At 41.9% G+C, this 25,509-nt stretch overlaps 2 protein-coding genes across 3 annotated transcripts in view; both read left to right on the top strand.

Annotated features, from left to right (window-relative positions):
• LOC109197015 (ATP-dependent DNA helicase PIF1) overlaps positions 1-25,509 on the top strand; it is a 933,009-nt gene that overhangs the window by 632,481 nt on the left and 275,019 nt on the right. The gene's annotated exons all lie outside the window — the stretch shown is intronic.
• The window catches only part of runx1 (RUNX family transcription factor 1), a 32,275-nt gene continuing 8,645 nt past the window's right edge, over positions 1,880-25,509 (top strand). The window contains exons 1-6 of the mRNA XM_003460082.5: positions 1,880-2,325; positions 3,689-3,840; positions 3,910-4,020; positions 5,779-5,935; positions 11,951-12,055; positions 14,808-15,008. Of these exons, the coding sequence (XP_003460130.1) occupies positions 2,298-2,325; positions 3,689-3,840; positions 3,910-4,020; positions 5,779-5,935; positions 11,951-12,055; positions 14,808-15,008 (754 nt within the window). The 5' untranslated portion in view covers positions 1,880-2,297. The remainder of the gene's footprint in view (positions 2,326-3,688; positions 3,841-3,909; positions 4,021-5,778; positions 5,936-11,950; positions 12,056-14,807; positions 15,009-25,509) is intronic.

Here is a 25,509-nt window from a genome sequence, read left to right as displayed (position 1 = left end):
GGCTTGCGCTGCTAAAACTAAACAGAGCTCCCTGAAAGGCACAGCCAATCACATTGGCCATATTTGTCACATGAGGCAGGACTCCAGTAGAGAACGTAATTTAACTCTTTCTGCACCGCTGGGTGAATGAGACGCTGACAGATCGGGTTTTTTTCTTTCTATCGGGTTTGTTTTTCTTTACTCGAAGAGATCAAATTATTATTTATTTATTTTTATTTATTTATTAACCTTTATTTAACCAGGAAGATCCCATTGAGATTAAAAACCTCTTTTTCAAGGGAGACCTGGCCAAGATAGGCAGCAACAGGTGTCTCACAGTTACAGAGATTATTCAAACATAGGCATCAACAACACACATGCAACAATAAGTGAAAGAAAACAAATAAAAAGCTTATTGGTGGGGACAATTCAATAATCGCTGGATATTGGTGGGGACATGTCCCTTCCGTCCATGCCAAATCGACGCCCTTGCTTCAAAGCAAACAACTGCAAAATGATTTCAGAGATACGTTCACTTCGGTTTGCCATACAGATATACACAGACACAGAGGAACATTAACGTCACGCACACATAAATGAGCTGAAGACGGTGACATATCTGAAAGCTGAATGAGTTGGATCATTTTCTCATTTTTGGATTAAAAAAGAAAGAAAAACATGATCTCATACACTAAAAAACTTTTGCCTATCATTTTAGTCTTTAAGATTATAACATAATGTAAAACTGAAACACATGAACTCCCACGTGGTTACTGTGTGACTCTTTAAGTGCTGTTGGAGTTTCAACGGCAATTTAAACTCAGTTCTTCATCATTGAGACTTTTTTTTTAGTTGAGCAGATAAGTCAGTTACTTTTTTCATCTGTCAGCTCTTTCCCTGCTGCTGCTTTCTTCCAGAAATGCCTAATAGCTCCATAATAATAATCTTCATGGTCATCTTCATTTATATAGACTTTACATACAGTACATGCAGAAGACAGAGTGCCGAAATGAACTCAGTATTTAAACCATTTTTTTGTGCATTAAAGTTTTTGCGTGTGCATGAAGACAACGTGCATGTGCAAATGTTGTTCAAATATGAAATTAATATAATAGCAATATAATAAAAAGAGCTTTTCCTTCATTTAAAATTATTTTTGGTGCTTAATTTGTTTTGTGAAATATTTTCCAGTAAAAACGTGAGCGGGATTCAAACTATCCCTGGTCAGTATAGGCAGCAGTAACACCGTGTTCACAGTTATGATGATAACATCTCCGTCTGAGCACCTGCAGATCTCAATAATGCAATTTAGTATAGTTAGAGGTTGAGTGTATTATAAAAGTCAGGAGTTCAGAGGTATCATTTATATCAAGTACTAATACAGATGTTTGAATGTGTATTCGAGCTCTTACTATTAGAAACAGATGAAATCACATGAAAGTGGAAGTCATCAATGTGAGTCCGGCTCGTTCGGTCTGTGCCGTCTTCATTTAGGATCAGTAACGTGCTTTAGATCACCTGCTGCCCTCTATCGTCTGTATGTGCTACTGACAGCTTGCATATATAAAGCACACAGATTCTCACGCCTCGGTCTGCTATGGTGAAAAGAATAAGAAAACAAAGATTTGGAGGCATGTGACTCTGACTTTGATCCGCAGTGAATGCATTCATCTGTCGTTAGTTTGTTATGTGTGGATAACGCACATAACCACACACTGTCACGCAGGAAGAAGCGCCGCTCTGTCTCCTTGTTTCTCTGCTAAACCCGCCTTCTTTCGGACGCACAGGATGCTGATTGGTCTTATGTTTTCGGCGACAGCCTCTAGAACGCGTCCTGATTGGCTGAGAGCAGGTCTTTGCACAGACGAGATGCAAATCCAGAGCGGTGCCGGTAAAAGGCTGACGCCAAGATCGGAGATGGCCATTCATCTGCAGGGGAAAGGACATAGAAGTAGTTATGATGAAAGCGCTTACTTACAGAAGCAAAATTTAAAATACAGTCAGATTCTCTCCTTTTTTCCCTCCAACGTCTGCCCATTTCCTTCCACTTTCAGTATGAGCGGAAGTTTGTTCTGCTGAGCTTTGAAGACAGAACCCATCTCAAGTCTGACTTCTACTCTGTGTGGAGAACGCATTAAACACATCTGAACGCGTCGGAGACATGTTTGCACGGATTTAAATGTGTCGCGTTTGATCGGGATAGTTTGACAGATAAGTACTGGACGACGCGCACACAGGAATCCGCTTCTTGGCCGCAAACAGGAGGAAAGCAGGAGGCTTATAGTGAAAGTCAGCGAGAGGAGACTGTGGACGCACAGATGGTGTTTCCGTGGGACGCCAAATACGGTACGACGTATTATTCTGGTTATTGTTCACGATAAAGTGTGAAGACATGCGCAGAGAACATATTTGTTCTAGTCAGCTGTCACATTAGTTTGACTGACTGAGCTGTTGGAGAAATGGTGTTCGTCTCTGACGGTGCGGTGGTAGTCCGTGGTTTGTCGGTCCGTGTGTGTTTGTGTGTGAGCAGTGATGGTGATGTCCATATACTGGAATGTGTGTCATTGTACAACAACGTAGTCATTTACAGGCCTGTAGAAAACATTTGTAGCTTTATACATAATCTAGCATAATACAGCGTTCGTGTACCGGTTTACTCTGTGACATCCAAATCAGCTCAAACGATCATTGTCGGGTTATTGGTTTGATCCAGTCCACGAGTCAAAGTTTCTTAGATTTAAATATACAACCCCACCTTTTCTCAGTGACTGCGTTTGTGAATGGAAACACAGTTATTGTGTGAACAGGTGAATGTGGTTTGTAGTGTTTTGTAAAAGGGGAAAAAGTGGAGTCTGAGTTTTGCACTGCTGCCAGAATTCTTCAGAGATTGATGCAAAATGTTAACCATGTGTTAAAGTGCTCATTCTGAACTAACAAATGTGTGCTATAATACGAATGAGTGTTACCTGAGCTCACTAGGATCCAAAACTTTGGATTTGACTGAGCAGGTCATCAGGTTGGTGGTTCAGTTCCCGGCTGCTCCAGTCTGCATGCCCTCCTTGGGCAAGATGTGAACCCCAGGGTGCTCTCTGTGCTCTCAGTGTGAATGTGTGTGAATGTTAGGCCAAAGGTGCTTGTATAAAAGGACGTGAATGAGGACTGTTGTATAAAATACTTTGAAGACTCCAGATTAGAAATTAAAAAATCAGATATAAGAATCAGTCCATTTAACATTTAGACACATGCTGTATAACACAAATGTAACTATCAGCAAAATAAACGGTCACACCTGTTCACCTAGTTACCTTCTCCTGTGGTTGCAAACAAGCGTACGACGTAAACATCTCTCTCCCTCACTCTGTGTGTGTGTTTTATAGATCCCAGTTCAGGTGTGTGTGTGTGTGTCTTTAACCTGAATAAAAAGCAAGCATAGTCATAATTTGTCAAACACTATCTATAGAAATCTTTCTAGTCATTACCTACTAATCTACTTACTGATTGATCATAAGTTGTGACAGAATAGTGAAAAAAGTCCTTATTGGTGCAGGCTGGGGGGAAAAGAAAATATCTGTGAGCAAACAGAATCGCTACGTTTTCTTTTTCTGCTGAAATAATTTCTTAAACAATGAATGAAGCGTGAAAATATATTCTCATACTGTTCTGATGATTACGTGATTCAAAGACTATTTTTTCCTGGGTTCTGTCATAGACCCTGCCCCCGGTCGCCGCTATACTCCCCCCTCTACCACCCTCGCCTCGGGGGGGAAGATGGCCGAGGCCCTGCCTCTCGGAGCCCAGGAGGCCGGTGGTGGAGCTGCTCTGGTGGGAAAACTGCGAATTGCAGACCACGGGATGGTGGAGGTAGGGCAGCATGGGACTGGTTGCTTATTTCTGTTTTAGACTAAAATAACTGTGCTGCTGTTTTTTCAGGTGATGCCAGATCATCCAGGAGAGCTGGTGAAGACAGACAGTCCCAATTTTCTGTGCTCTGTGTTGCCTACTCACTGGAGGTGTAACAAGACCCTGCCCATCGCTTTTAAGGTGTGTGTGTTGTCATTTCAGCACGGGCCGTGCTGTACATCGTAATGGACTGCGTGTACTTAGAGTTCACATACATACCAGGTTTTACTGTTACGTATACAGTTAGCTCCACCTCTAACCAAGTGATCACGAACCTTTCACCTACTGAAAGTTTCCTGATAATAACATGTAGCATTACCTTTATATATTATTACATCATCGTGAGTTCATCTCTCTGTTACTTTGATTACTTTTACTGTCCTTGTCCAACGTGCTGTTCAGTATATTCACCGTCCACTGACAAACAGAGAAAAGCAGCAATTCTTTACATCTGGGAACAAATCTTTGACATTTTGCCTTTAAACGTTAATTGATGTAAATGGTCCGGATGATTTACGACTTAAGTGTTTAATGTACAAAATCTTAACATTTTGTACATTTTCCAGCATCACTCACAAAGGTCCATTTTTACAGACCTTTATACTGTCTTACCAGTGGGTCATATGATCCATCCACCCTCAGTGATTTAACACAAGTTTGTTTGTTTTTGCTGCGTTTCCCTCATGTGGATGGTTTTCCTGCACTTTGAGACAAAATGCATTTGTGGAAAAGCAGCTTTTAGCTGCAGAAAACACAGTGGATTGATTTACTGAGTTTTATGCATTAGTGTTTGCGCATACATGTGTGTGTAAGAGAGAGTTTGGTGCATTATGCATCATTATGGAGTGTCATGAGCGGATGTCACTGCCTCTTACTGATAATGGATGACTGTTGAGATGAACACACACATTTTATGCACACAGCGAAAGACGCGCATCCATATTGTATGTAGCTGATAACACACACACACACACACTCTGCAGGTATTGTTCTGTATACATACACACACACACATATTTGCTGGGCTGCTTTTTTGCCCCGCTGCTGCTCCACAGTCTGCCCGACAGTGAGTTTAGTGTTTGTTCTTGAATTATTTCCAAACCCAGTGAAATGCTATTGCAGCCAGTGCGATTCCATCAACTCATCTCATTACTGTGACCGACACTGTTACTCAGTCTCACACCACTTTAAGTGATTACCAATAGGTGGAAGGTATAATTGAGGACTTTTAATACCAGTGTGGCAGTCAGCGCTGGTTGGAGCGCTCTGGGTTACAGACAGAAACGCCCCATAGTACTATATCTGCCCTGCTTATTTGCACAATGATGCTTTGGTGTGATTAGCCGTAATATGGAAATCAGCCTGCCTGGCTCTATGTTTGTGTAGGTGTGGAAAAGGAGAGTGTGCTCTCTAGTGCGCTGAGCTCTCGTGGAGGGTAAAGCCTAACAGTATGCACAAAAGGTTTATTCAACAACTTTTAGTTAATCATTTGCATCTTTTACTGTCCATGAAGTTCAGTGTAAAACTGCCTCTTTGCCTCTCAGTCAAACCAAGCGTATGGTCAGTTAGAAATTGTGCTAGCCTCTCAGCAATTCAGTCTTTATATATGAACATTAGCTGCTCAGTTACTAATAGATGACTTTTTTTGTTGTACTCTACTTTGGATCATCCCACAATCATCCCATCTGCATAATCAGGAGTTTTGCACTCCTGCTTTGCATGGACTGACATTTGGTGCAAAGTAGCATCAGGCGTGTAAAAACCTCTGTGGGACGTGTGCACTGAAAAATGGCACCGAACAGGTTGGAGACAAAGATGTTCTGAAAACCTCAAACTTGGATTAAACCCTCACGCAGGCACATTCATGCTTTTCTCTTGTTTGTGCCAACATGTCACTAGGTGGTTGCCCTGGGCGACATTCCAGATGGCACCTTGGTTACAGTGATGGCAGGAAATGATGAGAATTACTCAGCAGAGCTTCGCAATGCGACAGCTGCAATCAAGAACCAAGTGGCCAGATTCAACGACCTCCGCTTTGTGGGCCGCAGCGGAAGAGGTACGCACAGGCACGCAAATACATCTATGGAAATGTGAATGCAGATTTACTGTATAGTGTAAAAGTTGTACAGTGTGAAATTAGCAAGCACCAGTTTTATAGTATGAGTGACATTAGTCAGAAGAGTTTCACCTTTAAATCTTCCACAGGTTGAAAATTAATAGACATGTTTTGTACAAGCATACAGCACAGCATTAAATTAGGGGAAGTACATGTGAATAAAAACAGCATTCACACAACTTCCTCCTAATATCCCATCCAGTGTCTGCCTCTTTCTTTCTCCCTCACTTTTTAACGGACACACAAGCACAGTTACTCTAAATCAGGCACAGGCAAATGTCCCTACTTATCTATTTAAAACACCAGTCTTGTGTACACAAACCCTGCTAACCTACAGACACACACAATATTGATAAATCCTCCCCCAGCCAAAAGAAATTGGTATAACTGTCAATATTTTATCAGCTGTGCAGACCTTAAGTTGAAAAAATGAGCATATTAATATTTCAAGTGCAGCAGAATTCAAATGAAGAAGAGTGAGGAGTCTAAATTTGTTTTCATGCAAATTTAACAGCACAGAATACAATGGGGCCATTTTCTCTCACAGCAGTATTTTAAGATAGTATTTTTGTAATGTTGACTTACAGCTAGAAGACTGTAGTTGCATCTGTGTGTCCATCTGTAAAAGAGTGTCTGACCCAAACTGCTGTGACACGCACTGCTTTGTTCTCTGTGCATCTATTTCTTATTAGTGCGTGTCATGATAAGGTGACAGGAACAACACGCAGGAAGGACGCAAATCATTTACACACACATGTGTAAGACGTACAGATGTGATGGAGACAATACAAACCTGCCCAAATGTCACTCCTTTCATTTCCACTAAATGGGCGAAAGTTAAATTGGAAATTGGCAAAACATTTGTTACAGACTTGGTAACAAAACTGCTGGTTCGTGGATCCGTTTTCAGAATGCAATTATTGGAATCCGTCTGGAAAACTAAAGCAGTCAATATGGAAATAATCTGGTGAAAAATCTGGACCTGGCTTCTTCATTTTTGAATAAATGTAGTGGAGACAGTTACATACAATATGCCTTGTGCAGTAAATACATATTTTATTTCTTACCGTTTTCTATATGTGTAAAATCACATCTCACCGTGTTTCTGTTTGCTTTTGATAAACCTTTACGCTTATGGATTCAAGTCAGGATCATTTTTCGTGCATATGTCATCATCTCATGCTCACTCAATCAAAGCCTTCTGATTTAGTTTATTCACGAGTGCTTCGTTTGCTCTGCACAGAGATGTTCTGACTTTAGAACATTTGCCTCACTAACCTGTATTTCTTTGTTTATGCTTTCTGATGACTTTTCAGTCCCCTCGTAGGGACCAAAATCCACGTCCCCACGAGGTTCAAGGCATTTTTCACGCTGAAAATGTGGTTTTAGTGTCATGGTTACAATTGGGTTATGGTTATGGTTAGGGCTAGGCATCCATTTTTGATGGTTAGGGTAACCGGCTCAGGAAAGCATTATGCCAATGAGATGTCCCCATGAGGATAGCAAACCAGACGTGTGTGTGTGTGTGTGTGTGTGTGTGTGTGTGTGTGTGTGTGTAGCCATATATTGTGAAATACAGAAATTATGGTCTTGAAAGAGGAACTGAGAAAAAGACTGAAAATTGTTTACATGCACACACACACACACACACACACACACATACTCTGTATTTATACTTTGATTGTTAGCTAAACTGGATGACATGATGTGCACATTCATGAATCACATCTCGTCCTATTTTCCCAGGGTGAGATGTGAAAGAGTGACTGTAGAGAAAACATTTGTCGAGACGCACACAGGCTCTTTGTGATCTGTTAATGTAGTGTGTGTGTGTGTGTGTGCACGTGCATTGCATGTAAGTCTTTTTGTAAACAAGGGAACAGAAATGCGGTTGTACATTTTTCATTCATGGTGTGCTTTTCCTTTGCTTATATAGAACAGTACAAAGAGAGAAAACGCTGTGTGTAGACCAGGATCACGATCTCTGTATGTTGGCTACACAAAGACAGCAGAGACACACTGGTTTCAGTTGCCATCTAGTGGCCATTAATACAGCTGAGAATGTCATCTGTTAATCGTTAGTGTTTCCTATAGAAGGGCTCTAGACAACTTAAACTGTTATTCAGTTCTGAGCTTTATATATCGCTACATATATGTTATATAATATATGACTACGTTTCATGTATCATAATTTAACATAATGAGAGGAGAAAGAAAGGGAGGGGAAATGAGAGTAACATCCGGCACACACAACAGCAGTGGGGCTCTGTCATGTGTAGTGTTTACATCTAGCACAGTGTTAAGTGACTGCTACTTCACACAGACACAGAGATAGTCCTATTAATGTGTGGTACATACACTCATATCTCTTAGATATGACTGCAGTTAAACACTGGTTTGTGATTGGCTGGCAGGTGTCTATTAGAAATGGGACACAGTAGTTTTCTAAATGAGTAATCAGGCTAATTCCAAAGCCAAACTTTCAGTCACTCAAAAAAGTATTTGTCATTTAAATGATCAAACCTTTACAAAAACTTGTTTTTCATAACATTTAAGGTAAAGCAGAGAATTTTGTTTATAAATGAAAAACAGTTTTTTAGTTTTTCTCTCATTTTTAAAAATATCTACTTGAAAAGATTGACTGCAGATATGTGCGAATAGCTTCATAATACCTTGTAATATTCATGACTACCTACTGTTGTTAACTTTGTCTATGACTACAAGTTTGCATGAAAAACATCTTCATCTACACCATCCTTTTTTCTTTGCTTCACAATCTTAGGAATCAAGTCACATCCAGCAAAGGACAAAGTAATAGTATTTTCTTCTCATACATATTGTTTGCTTTTCAGAAACTCTTTTACTTTCAGTACTTTTTGTATAACACACTCAGTAAAATAAAGTTTACACATCGATCGTTAGCAATAAAAACCAAGGCAGTCATACTGAATTTAACTTAAATAAAGACAGATACATATCATCGTAATAGCACAAGGGAGCTATAAAAGTTTCGATGTGGTCAAAGGTCTTGAAGTTCCAATTTTCATTTGGTAGATGGCCTTAATGACTACAGACCTCACGCTTTCACCTCTGCCTTTCCTGTCCCATCTACAGTCAATGATACACCCCCTCTCTCTTGGACTCCCTGTATTTCACCTACAGAGCCAACAGATCAGTAGGTGATGTAGTTAGCGTGGCACTAGACTTCATCATCCAGCATCTGAACTCTGCAGGAACTTATGCCAAAAGTATCATGGTTTTGTGGACCATAGTTCTGCTTTTAATACAATCATGCTGCAGGATAAGCTCCCCCAGCTGAGTGTGCATGCTTCCACCTGCAGGTAGGTGGACTTCCTGTCTGCCATGTGAGACTGGACAGCCATCAGGCCCTGATATGATTCATATGTAGAAGAAGCTAACTTCCCTTCATGACCGCTTTGCAGCACAAGTGAACCAGCTGCTAATGGATGAAACACCCCCAGAGGATCCCTAGATGGGACTGGTCCCATCAAACTACTGACCAATAACCAGCCTCAGCACAATATGGAAACTCCTGTAAGGCATCACAGGTGCTAAGAAGAACAGGCACATGGTTCAGTACACGAGCAGGGAATCGAAAAAGGAATTGGCAGAAAAGCCAGAGGGTCAAAACACCTGCTGGTCGATGGAGCTGTCACTCAGGACTGTAACATGGTACAACCTGTACATGACGTGGATTGACTTCAACAAAGCCTATAACACACATGGATTCTAGAAAGCTTAGAACTGTACAAGATCAATAGGACCCTAAGAGCCTTCATTAGAAATTTAATGAGCATGTATGGAACAAGACTAGAGGCCAACTTCAAGCTGATTGCACAAGTCACCATCAAGTGTGGGAGATCCCACACACACTGAGAGGCCTGAATCCTCTCAGTGAGATCATTAATAAGCTTTGGTACAGATACCGAGTACGGAATGGAGCAATCATTAGCCACCCCCTCTACATGGATGACATCACGCTGTATGCCAGGACTGAACAAGACATTGGTTCACTGATCTACAACACTAGGATCTACAACAATGACATAGGAATGCCATTTGGACTGGAGAAATGTAGTCAGATGGTAAAGAAGAAAGGAAGAGTGGTTAGAACCAAGACGAGTGTACTACGAGAAGGAAACATTGCAGACATTGAAGATATGTTCAAGAACCTGAGAATCCCACAGGCAAATGAAAACCATGAAGAAGCTGCTAGGAAAGCTGCAACCACCAAATACCTCCAGAGAGTGAGGCCAATCCTGATGAATCAGCTGAATGGGAGGAACTACACCCTGCTGGTGATCAGATACCTTGCTGGGATAATAAGCTGGCCAAAGGAGGAGATAGAAGCCACTGAGATTAAGGCCAGGAAGCTCCTGACCATGCATGGAGGGTTTAACCCCAAGTCCAGCACCCTGAGACTGTACGCTAAGTGGAAAGGAGGCCGGGGACTGGTGAGTGTCAGAACCACAGTCCAGAATGAAACAAACATCCATGTAGCAAGGACCCGACACACACACATAAGAGGAACTTTCATTGCTATCATTGAAGGACAGGCCCCTGCATGGTATGTATCACCGGCAGATAGAGCTGGGCGATATAAGATTTTTTCATATCACGATATGTTTTTTTCATTTCAGGCGATAACGATATATATCACGATATAAGCCAAATAACTATATTTGTAAGATTTAAATGTGCCGTTGCTCACAAGTAAAATGTGAAATAATCAGCAGCTTGTTTTGATTTAAATATTTATTTCCCATAATAAGTTCAACAGGGTAGATGTACTTAAAGAACATGAGACTTCAGTTTCAGATAAATAAAGGCAAATATTGCAAACTACACAAAAGGCAGCCGCTAAAGCGTTTAAGTTTCAAAATAGAACAAACAAACAGACTAAACTGTCAATTCCACTTAGAAACAAAATATTAATTCTAAAAATAAATCTTAGGTCGTTTTACAGAAGAACAGACAAAATTGACTAACTTTTGTCAACATCAAATAAACTGAGAACTAAAAGGAAATTCTCAATCTCTCCTTGTTGTATAGCTTAGCTTTTCAAACAGTTTTAACAGTTACTTTAGTCTGACAAAAGCCGAATGACGAATTAGCGCTTTCAGTCAGAGATTGAGCATGCACCGCTTTATTGTATATCCAGACTTGCTTTCGGCACAATTTACAGTGCGCGCTACTCTGTTTTTTGTCAGACTTGAAATAGCCGAAATACCTTCACACTACAGAACTTCTGTGGCTCTTCCGTTCGACAAGCTCTCCGGCATTGGAACCATCATCTGTTTTTTCTTCGGTAACCTGCAAAGAAGAATGGGCAAGGATTTCAGTCTGTAGATGTGCAAAGCTGGTAGACACATACCCTAAAAGACTGGCAGCTGGAATTGCAGCAAAAGGTGGTTCTACAAAGTATTGACTCAGGGGGCTGAATAATTACGCACACCCCACTTTGCAGTTATTTATTTGTAAAAAATGTTTGGAATCATGTATGATTTTCGTTCCACTTCTCACGTGTACACCACTTTGTATTGGTCTTTCACCTGGAATTCCAATAAAATTGATTCATGTTTGTGGCTGTAATGTGACAAAATGTGGAAAAATTCAAGGGGGCCGAATACTTTTGCAAGCCACTGTAGATATATTGGCCGGTAATTGAATGGGACTGGCGCAGGACCCAACCAGGCCTTTGTTAGAGGACCCGAGCCTGAATCCTTTCCCACCCTGAGACCCAGCCTTCTCACACACACACACACACACACACACACACACATACATATATATATGTATATATATATATACATATATATATATATACATATATATATAGGATTTGCCCTGTGATTTTTGTCCATTGTATTTACCTTTCTCTCGTCATCTCTCTCTTTTCACCTTCCTTTTTCTCCCTTTTTTGTGTTTTCATAGGGAAAAGTTTCACGCTGACCATCACAGTGTTCACCAACCCTCCACAAGTGGCCACATACCAAAGAGCCATTAAAATCACAGTGGATGGTCCCAGAGAGCCGCGGCGTGAGTACTACTGACATACAGATGTTCACATTTTCCTCCTAAGCAAACACTAACCTGGTGTTAAATACATTTCGTTTGTAGATCAAATCACATTACAAAAATACATATGCTTGTGGTCAGAAGTTTATGTACAGTCATGATGGGCATGAATGTCATGGTAATTTGGGGGTTTTAGTGAGGTTTAAATTCCTCTTTTTTTCAGAGTGGAATGATTGTATAGCGTAAATCTTTATTTTCATTTCATTTTCTATTCTATTTATAAAGCATCAAATCACTACAGCTGCCTCAAGGTGACTAAAAATGAGGAATTAGGTGAACAAGTTTGAATTCATTTAGGATTTTCTAGAATATACACAGGCTGGTTAAATTGTTTCCTTTCCTGGCATGGATCCGGTTAAATGTTGTCCACAAATTTCAACAGGGCTGAGATTGTAGCTTTGGGAAGGGCATTGCAGAATCTTAATGTTAGCCTGCTTTATCCATTACAAAACCAGTTTAATGTATCTTTGTTATCTTTGAGATTATTATCCCGTTGTTTAAATATATTTTTGTTTAAAGGTTTTAACCAGCTAGCTGTTGACTGAAGTTAAAGAATTTGGAGGTCATCCTCCTCCTTCATCACTAGGAGAAAAACAGCCCCAGGGCTTAACACTACCATCTGCATGCTTGACAGTTGGTACAGTGTTATTAGGCCTGAATGCCTCAGATTTACTCCTAGAAAAAATACCTTTGGACACTTTGGCCAAATAGCTCAGTTTTTCTCTTGTAGTAAAACTTTACTCCAGAAAACATTTGGCTTCAGCCACGCTTGAAGGTCTTGATTTTGGAGTAGGGGTTGACAGTCGATGGTGACACTGGTGTTCGTAGTTCATGCCAGGATTGATCCTTGGTGAATGCCGCATTGTTGTTTAGAAATGGTTCCAAAAGACCTTCGCAACTTGTGTTAATCTGTAGTTCTCCTTAGATCTCCACTGAGTTTGTAGTTCCCCAGTCCCATGGTTCTGAGTATTGGTCAATCCAACGAGCGCTGTCGAACAAACTCTTTTTATGCCACACAAGTTCTAATCGCTAACATGAAGTTAATAGAGCCTGGCCTTTAAAACATGAACTGTCAGAATCACTTTTGACCCTGTGAGTAGAGAAAATCCCAAATAAAGTCAAACTTGGTAACCCACCTCTCATTTTTTTAAATCACTAAAAATGTATGCTGTGCAATCATTCTAGCTTTGAAAAAACAAACAATTAAAAGAATTATTAAAAGCCCAGAATTACCATGACATTCATGTCCATGATGAGTGTATGCCAACTTTTCACCAAAACTGTATGTTATTTTTATCCTACAGGATTTCAGATTTCACTGGTTTCCACTGGTCAGAACTGTCATGATTCACAGTTGTCACACAAATTTAAATAATTTCAATATAACCAAGGTAAACTAACTCCAAGTAAAGCATTTTGGCATTGTTTATTGAGCTCACAGAACAAGGTATGGTATTAATAAATGGACCTAAAAACTAAAACGCAAACTACTGGTCTTCAGTGCCATTGTAAAGGGTTTCATTTTAACAACACATTGGACTCACCAATAATAAACAACATTTTTTTATTTAGTTTATTACAAATGGTCAGCCTACCAAATGTAAAACCTTGTGCTTTTTACTGTATTTGGTGCTAGGTTGGCCATGCATTTATATCATGCAATTTTAATTGTCCCGACTCAACAACTCCTTCTTCCTCACAGCTGACCTACCTCAACTGCAATTTGCACATCAGGACACTTTGCACACTAAGTTCATATTGCACATTAAGCTCCTTTGTACATCCATTTACATTTACATCTGCATACCTCACTTGTCTTCATTTACTTATTTTTCTACTTATTTATTTATCTTTCACTATTTTTATCATTATTTTCATATTTATTTATCTTAATATTTTGTCTTATTGTTATCCTTGTTTATTTATCTTGTTCCTTCAACCCTACCCACTTGGCATTTGTGTATGGACAGCAAAGGAAGAATTTCATTGCACAGAGAAATGCTATTTCTTCTGTACACATGACAATAAACACTTTCAATCTTGAATCTTTGTGCTGACATATAATATTATAATAATATTATAAAGAATTTCTTGGATAATATATTTCATTTAATGTCATTATTTCATCACTTTTATTTTATTTTGTGAACTGCATACTCAGTGAAGACTCAGCCCTGCAGACAAACTTTCAATTGAGTGTATTCATAAGGGGAACCTGATGCAACACTTACTTCCTCTCCCACTGAGTATGATGAAACATGGGGATTTCTTTAGGCTTATGAATGGGAGAAGAAAGAAGGTAGACGTGTTTCTTCTAATAAATGCTAATCAGTGTCATTAAAATAACATAAGTCCACTTCACTTCCATGTAACATGAACAAAGTGATATTGGTCAGAACAAGAGGAGAAGTAACAAAACGACAGGAGCACTTGTTAAATCTGCTTAGCTGTGAATACCCATCACTCGTCTATAACTCACCCATGCACACACAGTATAAATACACAAATGCACACTTCCCCTGTTGTGAGGAAGTGCCTGTAACTGGAGCTCAGTGTCAGAGCTTTAAAGTGCAGCCACACACACACACACACACAGTGTAATCACATCACAAGCATGGAGGGCTTTGCTGACAACTTAATAAAATTTCAGGAATTTTGAGCTCAGGAGTGATACTTGAAATTTTAACGATTTCCTCTCAACTTTCTGCCTCAGGTCATCGTCAGAAGATGGACGAAGTCAAACCAGGCTCCCTGGCTTTCTCTGAGAGGCTAACAGAGCTGGAACAGCTGAGAAGGAGCTCCATGAGGGTGACACCTCCTCATCACCATCATCAGTCGTCAGCCAACAGTCGCCAACCTCCAACTCTCAACTCTGCCACTTTCTCCAGCCCCCCACACACTCAGATAACTCCTGGTAAGGATGTTTATGTCCTTCAAATCAGTCACTCATGTTCCTACCTGTCCACAACTGTACAACTGCTACATATATCACCATTTTCATTAATTGATGCCCCTTTAATGTGGATCCATATCCACAACAATCATCCAGCTTTCCTGATGTAGGTGTAAAGGATATAGTAGCTGTTTTTCAACCAGATCTAGGTTCATTGTACTATGTGTCAGTGTTAAATAGCAAGTTCGAAGGTGAGATGAAGTTGTTATCACCATGGCCAGCCAGTCAGAATGCAAAGAAATGACCATCAACGATTGTGAAGTGGGTCTGGGTTTATTTCACATTAGATCAAAGGAAAGACACACATGAACTTCTAAACTCTTCAAAAGAAAACTAGGTTGGACATGGATGTAGGGACCCACTCGCCAATCCAAGTGGGTCACTACATCCAGGTCTTCACACTGTATATACTGGTTTGAAAAAGGGTTTGCCCTCTTCCCGATTTACTTTTTTATATATGTTTGTCACACTTAAATGTTTCAGATCATTAAACAAATTTAAATAGTAGACAAAAAAAAGGAAACACAAAATGCAGTTTCTAAATGAAGGTGTTTATGATTAAGGGGGAAAAAATCCAAGCTCTAATCTCTTAATCGTTTGTGTTGAGAATATGGTTAAAACACGGTCACAGAAATAATTATTTGATTCCCTGCTGAATTTCTAAGTGTGCTCACAAAGAAATGACCAATATCTAATTTTAATCAGATAGAATATCACCCCAAAATTCAGAAAAACCACACTACATAAACGTTATAAATTGATTTGCATGTCACTGAGTGACGTAAGTACACAAATGAATGAACACTTCGGATCTTAAAGGGAAAAAAAACCATCATGCTGGATAGCTATACTGATATGGACTGGGTATGGTGTTAGGAACCAAAGGATGCCACATTGTTTGATGGAAATGAAAATTATCAACCTACAGGGGGCTGAATTCAAAGACACTCCAAAAGTCAAAGTCAAAATTTTTGCCGAAACTTCATTGCAGCAGTTCAAAATGGTAGTCAATAGGTTGTATGGCTGCCATGTGTCACGGGCACATTCCTGTTGAGACAACAGATGATCTCCTAGGGGATCTCCTCCCACATCTGGACAAGGGCTTCACAGTCTGGACAGCCTGACGTCCAACCTGGTGGTGTTGGATGGAGCAAATCATAAATCATAATGTCCCAGAGGATTGAACATTAGATTTAGGTCAGGTGAGCAACATCACTATATATATATATACATATATATATATATATATATATATATATATATATATATATATATATATATATATATATATATATATATATATATGTATAGAATAGAATAGAATAGCTTTTTATTGTCACTGTTACAAGAACAGTGAAAGGCAGTTTGGCATCTCTCCATGTGTGTGGAGTACACAATAGCGTAAGTATTTACACAATAACAGACAAATTTACATTTACACAAGAAAGATATGTACAAGTTATACATACACCTGCAAACATACATGTACATACATACATATATGTATATATACATATTTGCATCCGTACATGCATACACACACATATTTCCACATACACGCTTACATCTATATACATACACATACATGCCATCTAACTAGCAGGTGCATTGAGAGGTGCAGTGTGATCAGTGATATTGCACATTGAGTGCTGTTGGGGGTGCTGTTGGAACTATACTAAATAAGGTTGTAATAAATACAGTTTAAAGAGGTAAGGGTGTTGGTTGCATTGAAGTATAAACAGAAATACGATTTATAAATAAGGTGTAATGTCCATGAGTGTTGGCAGTGCAGTTATCCTCCAATCAGGGTGGAGGTAGGGCATGTTTGACAGCCTGTGGGTAAAAACTTCTGTTGAGTCTGTTTGTCTTCGACCTGATGGACCTGTAGCGTTTACCAGAGGGAAGGGGGGAAAAAAGTGAGTGTCCAGGGTGTGAGGGGTCTTTGATGATGATGCTGGCTTCCTGCTGAAGTCTGCCAGTATAGATGTCTCTGAGGGGGGTTAGTGAAGTGCCGATTGCCTGCTCTGCTGCCCTCACCACCCGCTGCAGTTTCCTCTTGTCCTCCGCGGTGCAGCAGTTGAACCAGAGTGTACAGCAGTAAGTCAGAAGGCTCTCGATGGTGGAGCGGTAGAAGTTTACTACCAGTCTCTGGGGTAATTGGGCCTGACATAGTTTCCTGAGGAAGTAAAGCCTTTGTTGTGCTTTCCCTACCTGGTGGGAGATGTTTGTGGACCAGGTAAGGTCGGCCGAGATGTGGACTCCGAGGAACTTAAAGCTTTCTACCCTTTCTACCTCCTCCCCATCAATGTAGAGGGTAGAGTGCTCAGATCGCTTTGTTCTTCTGAAGTCGATTACCATCTCCTTGGTCTTGGCTGTGTTCAGATGCAGGTTGTTGTTGTCACACCATTGCTTCAGATGCTGAACCTCCTCTCTGTAGGCTGAATCATCGTTGTTGTCGATCAGTCCTATGACAGTGGTGTCATCAGCAAATTGGTGTTACTGGTGTGGATTGGTGAACAGTCATGGGTGAAAAGTGAGTATAAGAGGGGACTGAGGACACACCCCTGTGGGACACCCACATTCAGAATGAGGGTGGAGGAGGTGTGCTCTCCCATTCTGACGTTCTGGGGTCTGTTGCTCAGGAAGTCCAGTATCCAGCTGCACAGTGAGCTGCTGAGTCCTAAGTTGCTTAGTTTATTAACCAGTTTGTGGGGTTGAACTGTATTGAAGGCAGAGCTGAAGTCCACAAACAGCATTCTCACATAGGTGTTACTACAGTCCAGGTGTGTGAGGGCTGTGTGAAGAGCTGTTATTATGGCATCCTCTGTCGACCTGTTTGCCCTGTATGCAAACTGATGTGGATCGAGGTTTGCAGGGATGGCAGCTTTAATGTGTGACATGATGAGCTGTTCGAAACATTTGGCAATTATGGGTGTTAAAGCAACTGGACGATAGTCATTCAAGCAGCTCACTGTGTTCTTCTTGGGCACTGGAACGATGGTGGCTGACTTAAGGCAGGATGGTACTACAGACTGTAGCAGTGAGAGGTTGAAGATGGTGGTGAAAACCTCTGCTAGTTGGTCTGCACATGCTTTAAACACTCTACCGACTACACCGTCAGGACCAGCTGCTTTCCTCGCATTGACTCTGCGCAGTGTGGCTCTGACCTGGTGAGAGATGAGATGATGAGATGAGATAGCCTTTATTTGTCAGTTGCAAGTCTTTTGCCCACAACCGAGATGACAGACCTTGCCGACCGTACATACCATACAAACATCACATTGGGGAGACAGGTCAGGCCAGGTAGCGAGGAAAAAAACATCGAAATATGTAACACAAAAGGATAATACAGGAATGCACAGATATCAACACACCATAACACAATAAACACAGACAAGCAACATGGGAAAGAGTTCCAGTGTGTACATCTGATCTGGGACCGCTGCAATCTTCGTCTGTGCCTCCAACTGACCTGATGTCCACATCAGAGGGGAGGTAAGCGTTGGAGGTGACGTTGGGTAGGGAGGGTGATGCGTCAGTGAGTGCTTATCAGTATCAGTATATGTATGTGTGTGCGTGTCCATAGTTCAGCTGAGACAGTGTCCTTCGCCCTGCCAGGCTAAGTAAACAGTCTTCCAGCCAACCCAGGTGGCCTTGTATGGAATGGGAAGGAACAGACTAAACACAGTTGTTATCAGGGTGTTGTTGTTCAGCTCCAGCCTTGAGCCCACAGCTGGCGCCGAAGGGGTAGCCGCATTATGATGGTGATTTTTCTTTTTGCAAACAGCTCATGAGAATTTCAAGCTGTTTTTAATACTCCGACACTGGTCTCTCAATCTCCTGTTGGATAGCTGCGAGTTTCTCCATGATGTTATTAGCCGTCGATTCCATGATCTTGTCACTCTTTTGCTCACAGAGCAGATTCTGAGACCTCACGACCGCAGCCAACTGATCCGTGATGTATTCCAGCTTCCGCCCATAGGTGTTGTTCTGAGCGGATTCTTCCCTGATGTATCCCAATATCCGCTCAGAGATGTTATTCTGAGTATTCAGTGCAGCCGCTAGCGCCTCCAAGCTCTTAACCATGCTGCCTTCCGTGAGCCCTTTCTGAGAAGTCGCACCTCGTCCCATCGATTGAATCCCAGTGGGCAGCCTTGTGGGGGTTTGAACAGCCAGTTCCGCTTTCTTAATTCTCCGATAAGCCAGGGCCAGGCCAGCTCCGATCAGCAAGAACCCTGTTATCATGGTTCCGAATAGGTAGATATCTTCAGGGTCCTCGATCGACAGTCCCGCCAGGCACACGATCCTCCATTTCTGCCACCCGTCCATCGTGTATCCGGCAGGGAAAGTCCCTCCAGGGCACTCGGGCTCTCCCGAGCTGAGGCTTCTCGTTGAGAAAAGGGTGTCAATAGCATTCAGAGACCAGTTGATCAAATCCATAATTCTCTTTTAGGTTTTAGACACAGACTGTGAGAGAGTGTTCCAGGGAAAAGTAATACAAAAAAAACACGAGACTAGACAAGGACATAAGAACTAAGCAGGGAAGATAAGGGAGAGGAGAAAAAGTGCGTCCGCCTCCTCCGAGAGCCAAAGCAAGAAAAAAAAAAATCCCTCTCTGTAACGGCAGGATGGGTGATGGTCCCCCTGTTTTCTTGGTCAAAGCGGGCGAAGAAATGGTTTAGGGTGTCAGGTAAGGTGATGTCTGGGGAGTTGGTTTGTGTGCAACTGTCTTTGTAGCCAGTGAGTGTCTTGATCCCCTGCCACATGTTTCTGGAGTTCTTTGTGTTAAAGTGTTCCTCGATGCGCTGTTTGTATTTGCGCTTGGCTTCTTTTATGCCTTTAACCAGAGATTGGCGTGCCTCTTTGTAGACTTGTTGGTCTCCTGATTTAAAGGCGCTGTCACATGCTCTTAGTAGGGCTTTCACCTTACTGTTGAGCCATGGCTGGTTCGACCCACAACAGCAATCTCATCATCAAGTTTGCTGATGACACCACAGTAGTCGGACTCATCTCAGAGGGAGACGAGGCAGACTACAGAGAGGAAGTCCTGAAGCTGGCAGCCTGGTGTTCAGAGAACAACCTGGCACTGAACACTAAGAAAACCAAAGAGCTCATTGTTGACTTCAGGAGACACAGCACTGACTTAGCCCCCCTTTACATCAACGGGGAGTGTGTGGAGAGGGTCCACACTTTCCGCTTCCTTGGTGTCCTCATCTCTGCTGACATCTCCTGGACAGACAACATCTCAGCGGTCGTCAAGAAGGCCCAACAGCGGCTGCACTTCCTGAGAGTCCTCAGGAAGTACAAGCTGAACTCCAACCTGCTGCTGACCTTCTACCGCTCGTCCATTGAGAGCCTGCTAACCTACCTACTGCATCACAGTATGGTACGGCAGCTGCACCAAGGCGGATAGAGTGAGGCTTCAGAGTGTGGTCAAGACAGCACAAAAGATCATCGGCTGCCCTCTCCCCTCCCTGATGGACATTTATTCCTCCCGCTGCCTCAGCAGAGCAGCAAACATTATCAAGGACAGCTCCCACCCTGGCTTCAACATGTTCAGCCTGCTTCCCTCAGGGAAGCGCTACAGGTGCATCAGCACAAAAACCCACAGACTCAAAAACAGTTTCTTCCCCAAAGCCATAACCACCCTGAACTCACACATACACCGACAACACAGCCCCCCCCCCCCCCCCCAATTTTTTTTCTTCCCACTTCCTCTATGGACCACCGGTGTGCAATACCAATTCTATGTGCAATAACCCAACTGTATATACACAACACTATTTATTACATATTACTTTTTTTAAAACCGGCTTGTATATTTGTACATTTTATATATATATATATATATATATTTTTCCCTCTGTTAATACTGTCCATATGTATATAGCGCTGCAGAACTGTACCCCCCCAGCATGTTTGCACTGAGTAGGAGATGCTCTGTATCTCATTGTACAACTACATAGTGACAATAAAGGCATTCTATTCTATTCTATTCTATGGCTTCTGGTTCGGGAACACTTTAACAGTCTTTGTTGTTGTTACGCTCTCAGTACAGAAGCTGATGTATGAGAGTACGGCAGATATGTGGCCCTCCAAGTCTGATCCTTCTGCAAATACACTCCAATTCGTGTTATCAAAACAGTCTTGTAGGGCCGTGGTGGCTTCCGCGGTCCACACTCTTACTGATTTTTCAGATGGTTTTTGTCTTTGAATTAGAGGTTTATAAGCAGGGATCAGGGACAGAGAGAGATGATCAGAGAGTCCGAGATGAGGCACAGGGGTGGCCTTGTAAGCATCTGGGATGTTGGTGTAGACCTGGTCTAGTGTGTTGTTTTCCCTCGTCGGAAAGCTCACGTTTTTAAAGAATCCAGGCAGGACAGATTTCAGGTTTGCATAGTTAAAATCTCCTGCCACGATCACAGCGCAGTCCGGGTGCGTTGTTAGCTGTTTATTAATGGAGCGCTGGAGTAGCTCCATGGCTGATATATGTTCAAATTAATTCAATTTTATTTATACAGCAACAACAACAGTCACCTCAACGTGCTTTATATTGTAAGGTAGACCCTACAATAATACATACAGAGAAAAACCCAGCAATCATATGACCCCCTATGAGCAAGCACGTTGGCGACAGTGGGAAGGAAAAACCCCTTTTAAAAGGAAGAAACCTCCGGCAGAACCAGGCTCAGGGAGGGGTGAGGCCATCTGCTGCGACCGGTTGGAGTGAGATATATTACTTTATACATTACTTTAAGAACTGAAGGTCAGTCAGTCCGGAAAACTGCTAAAACTTTGAATATGTCCCCAAGCCCAGTCGCAAAAACCATCAAACGAAACTGGATCAAATGAGGACCGCCCCAAGAAAGGAAGAGGAAGAGTCACCTCTGCTGCTGAGGATACATTCATGCGAGTCACCAGCCTCAGAAGTCTCACAAGTTCAGTAAAAAGGACTAGATGTTACAGTCCCATCCATCCATTCGCTTCCGCTTCTTGCTGTGCGGCAACAGTGCTAACCACCGTGCCACCGTGCTGCCTGCATGTTACAGTCCCTGATAATGCATTGCTTTAGATGGAGAGACTCTTGAGAGATGGCTGTTATGAGAAAAGGCAGCCCAGAAACTTTACCAGCAGCACACATCGTTATGCCTCAACTTTCAGTCTTTTACCCAAGCTAATCTGCCATTTTCCTTCCTTGGTTAGGTTTAGGGATTAGAGATCTGATCTAGATTATCATTTTAAATTTGGGACACATCGTCAGTAGTGGACCTTGGATTCATCGGGCGTTTCGACCATTATCACTAGACACCCTCATCCAAGGAGGCCCTGCCAGGGTTGATCAGGCCCTGGAGTGTGTCACTGGTTTATGTTAAATTGTTATTAAGTGTGCCTATGCCAAGAGGCACACTTATTACTATTCCTCGGATTTATTATTATTATTATTATTATTAAGTGTCCCTATGCCAAGAGGCACACTTATTACTATTTGTCGGATTTATTATGTGTGCCTATGCCAAGATTTATTATTCTTCTTCTTATTATTATTCTTCAGTTTCCGCCTGAAATTTTGCAGCGAAACTCGCCCCGCAGTTTTGAGACAAGCTTCATATATGTTACCTCATTTTGTGCGGCTGGATCTGGAATGGTGTGCTATGACTTTTGGTGTTTATGACTTTTATAGTTTTTTTAATATTAATATTTTAGTGAAAATTTTCCCGCGCTCCTCTGCCAAACAGTTTTGACAATAGGGTTACATATGTTACATCATTTTGTGCGGCTGAAGCTGGACTAGTATGGTATGACTTTTGGTGTTTATGACTTTTATAGTTTTTGAAATATTTAGATTTTAGTGCAAATTTGGGCCAATTTCTAGGCTCCTGAGAAAGAAATGACTTTTGGCCCCATAGAAACAGACTTCATTTGTGGTGTGTTGGCTCTCTCTAGTGGTATACCGGGAGTAGTACGGGCTAAAACTTTTATTCTTCTCGGAAAACTCCATATCCCACAATTCATAGCACGCCTCTGCCAGTGAAACAATGGCGGACACCACTTGGATTCTATAATGCTTTTTTTGGTGTTTCTAGGTCACAAAATAAACTTTTACGATATTTTCAGGCGAGAATGTAGGTGTGTAAACTTCAAATATCTGCTCGTTTTATCAAGACATCCCATATTCTCTTACGTGTTGTTGATAGCCGGCTAGCTAGCTAGCGCCGCTAGCCTCTGCCAGTGAAACAATGGTGGACACCACTTGGATTCTATAATGCTTTTTTTCGTGTTTCTAGGTCACAAAATAAACTTTTAAGATATTTTCAGGCGAGAATGTAGGTGTGTAAACTTCAAATATCTGCTCGTTTTATCAGGACATCCCATATTAGCGACAATTCTCTTACGTGTTGCTGATAGCCGGCTAGCCGGCTAGCTAGCTAGCGCCGCTAGCGTAGTTAGCTAGCGCCGCTAGCGACCCTTCGTGAAAAAGCACCCAGGCTTGGCTTACATTGAGGCGGGTGAAACTCGTGTCAGCACCCGGTCGCTCGCCGACAGTATGTGTTTTAGCTGGACTTATTTTTCGTTTATATGGGCCGATGATGCTGGAAACCGAAGGCAGGAGCGTGAGGTGAACTGAATTTCAGGTAAGAAGTTATGAACTGCACTCTATTTGGGTCAGACATAAACCGAGTTTAGGTGTAATTTATTTTCGTTGGGAGTTTATATACAGCTGTGTGCGCACTAAGTTACTGACGTTGGACTTTATTTTATTCACAAGGGTTAGTTCATAGAGTTGCCGTACAAACGGAATCGTCCCACATTCAGAGAAAACATTATGATTTATTCTGTCGTTACGAAGCCTCCCCTGTCATTCTCTCGCGTGTTGAAACGTCAATCATGAAACTGATCAATGATCGGCTGTTTGCTCTTATTTATCGCGCTAAACAACAGCAGCACGTTTAAGCTTGATCAGCTGTTGTTAGAATTCTTTTGATTTTAATTTCTAGTATCAGCTGATGTTTGCTGGAGCATGAAGATGAAATCAGGAGATGTCCTTACTGAATCATCAGAGCTGAACAGGTGATGGAGAAACAGATTTACCCTTTAGGTGACATGAATGAGTTGAAGGGAAGTTATGAACTGTTTCTGAGAGACAAATAAACACCAAGCTCCTTTTTTGTGTAGCTGACAGCTGGTAATTGTGCAGGGGCGGATCTAGCAAAGCTTTTGCCAGGGGGCCAGGTAGGGCATTAACAGAGAAAGGTGGACACAAAGATATACTTTTCTTTCTTACTCTCATATAAAATATTTAGCTTTTATTAAATAGTTATCTGAATCTTACAACCAAAGTTTGTATAATAATACACAAGATTGGCTGTAGACCATTGTTCATCATTCAGAACACTGTGTAAAAATAACAAAAAACAAAAAGTGAATGCAAAAGTGCATAAATATTTATTTTACGTGTTTGATGTGTGTGGCGGGGCGTGGTCTGCAGTGCCGCTGCAGGGGAGGTGGACCCACCTGAGCGGCATCTGCAATCACGCCTCTCGGGCGTAGTCTGTGGTCTCTCGGCTGTTTTTTGGGTGTGTGTCGGGCTGTGAGTTGAAAAGCTACAGCCGGCTGTGTGGGTAAACCAACCATGTGTGAAAAGTGGTCCATAACGTAATGCTTCAAAGCGTGTTCATGCAAACATTGTCGGGTCTGCCGTGGTACAATGGGACTTCTGCTCATGAACCTCTGTGCACAGCGTCTGCAAATCGGCGCTGTACGAAGTAACTTCATCTTTACCCCAAACTGTAAGCTGTCATCTGTGAGGCGCGAGCGGTGTTTGTTTTTACCATAGTTCATGGTGGAGAATGGGTGCTCTTCTGAGTTTTGCTCTTTGTAGCCGTATGAATGGCAAACTACACTGATTAGCAGCGGCATAGGCACACTTAAAATTTCTTCTGAAATTTTCGCTTTCTAGTTTCTCTTCTTCTTTCTTCCGTTTAGTTTCCTACAGTTTATTTTCTATTTATTCACTGCAACTGAGAAGTACTTACCTCTTTAACATTTATGGAGCCTCACTTCTTCAAAGGGATAGAAAAGGTGATAGAGAGAAGTAAGACAAAAGGGACAAGATAGGAGAGCCGTAAGGGGAGCGCCCGAACTGGCTTCCCACACCTCTCCGCCGGATCGGGCTGTACGCTCTACCTCCCCACTGCCTCCCAGAAAAGGGAGGAAGAGCAGAGGGGAGAAGAGCAGAATATTTTCTTTTCTCTCGCGGTTACCTGACTGCCTTAGCTGCCCAAGTGATGTCAGCCCTTTTTAGCCATAGCCAGTGACTGGTCCTTTCAGCAGTGTTAGCTAGTTCTCTTATAGCCTGCCGTTGCGCCTGTCCTCTGATCCCGATCTCTCTAAGCAGTTTTGCTGTTGTACTGGCAACAAAGCCCCTGCACCCCACTTCCACCGGGCACAGCTTGATCTTCCA

This window comes from Oreochromis niloticus, linkage group LG23 (genome assembly GCF_001858045.2).
Source record: "Oreochromis niloticus isolate F11D_XX linkage group LG23, O_niloticus_UMD_NMBU, whole genome shotgun sequence".
In the NCBI taxonomy this organism is placed as follows: Eukaryota; Metazoa; Chordata; class Actinopteri; order Cichliformes; family Cichlidae; genus Oreochromis; species Oreochromis niloticus.
The sequence above is the reverse complement of the archived record's forward strand: the minus strand, read 5'-3'. Positions and strand labels throughout refer to the sequence as shown.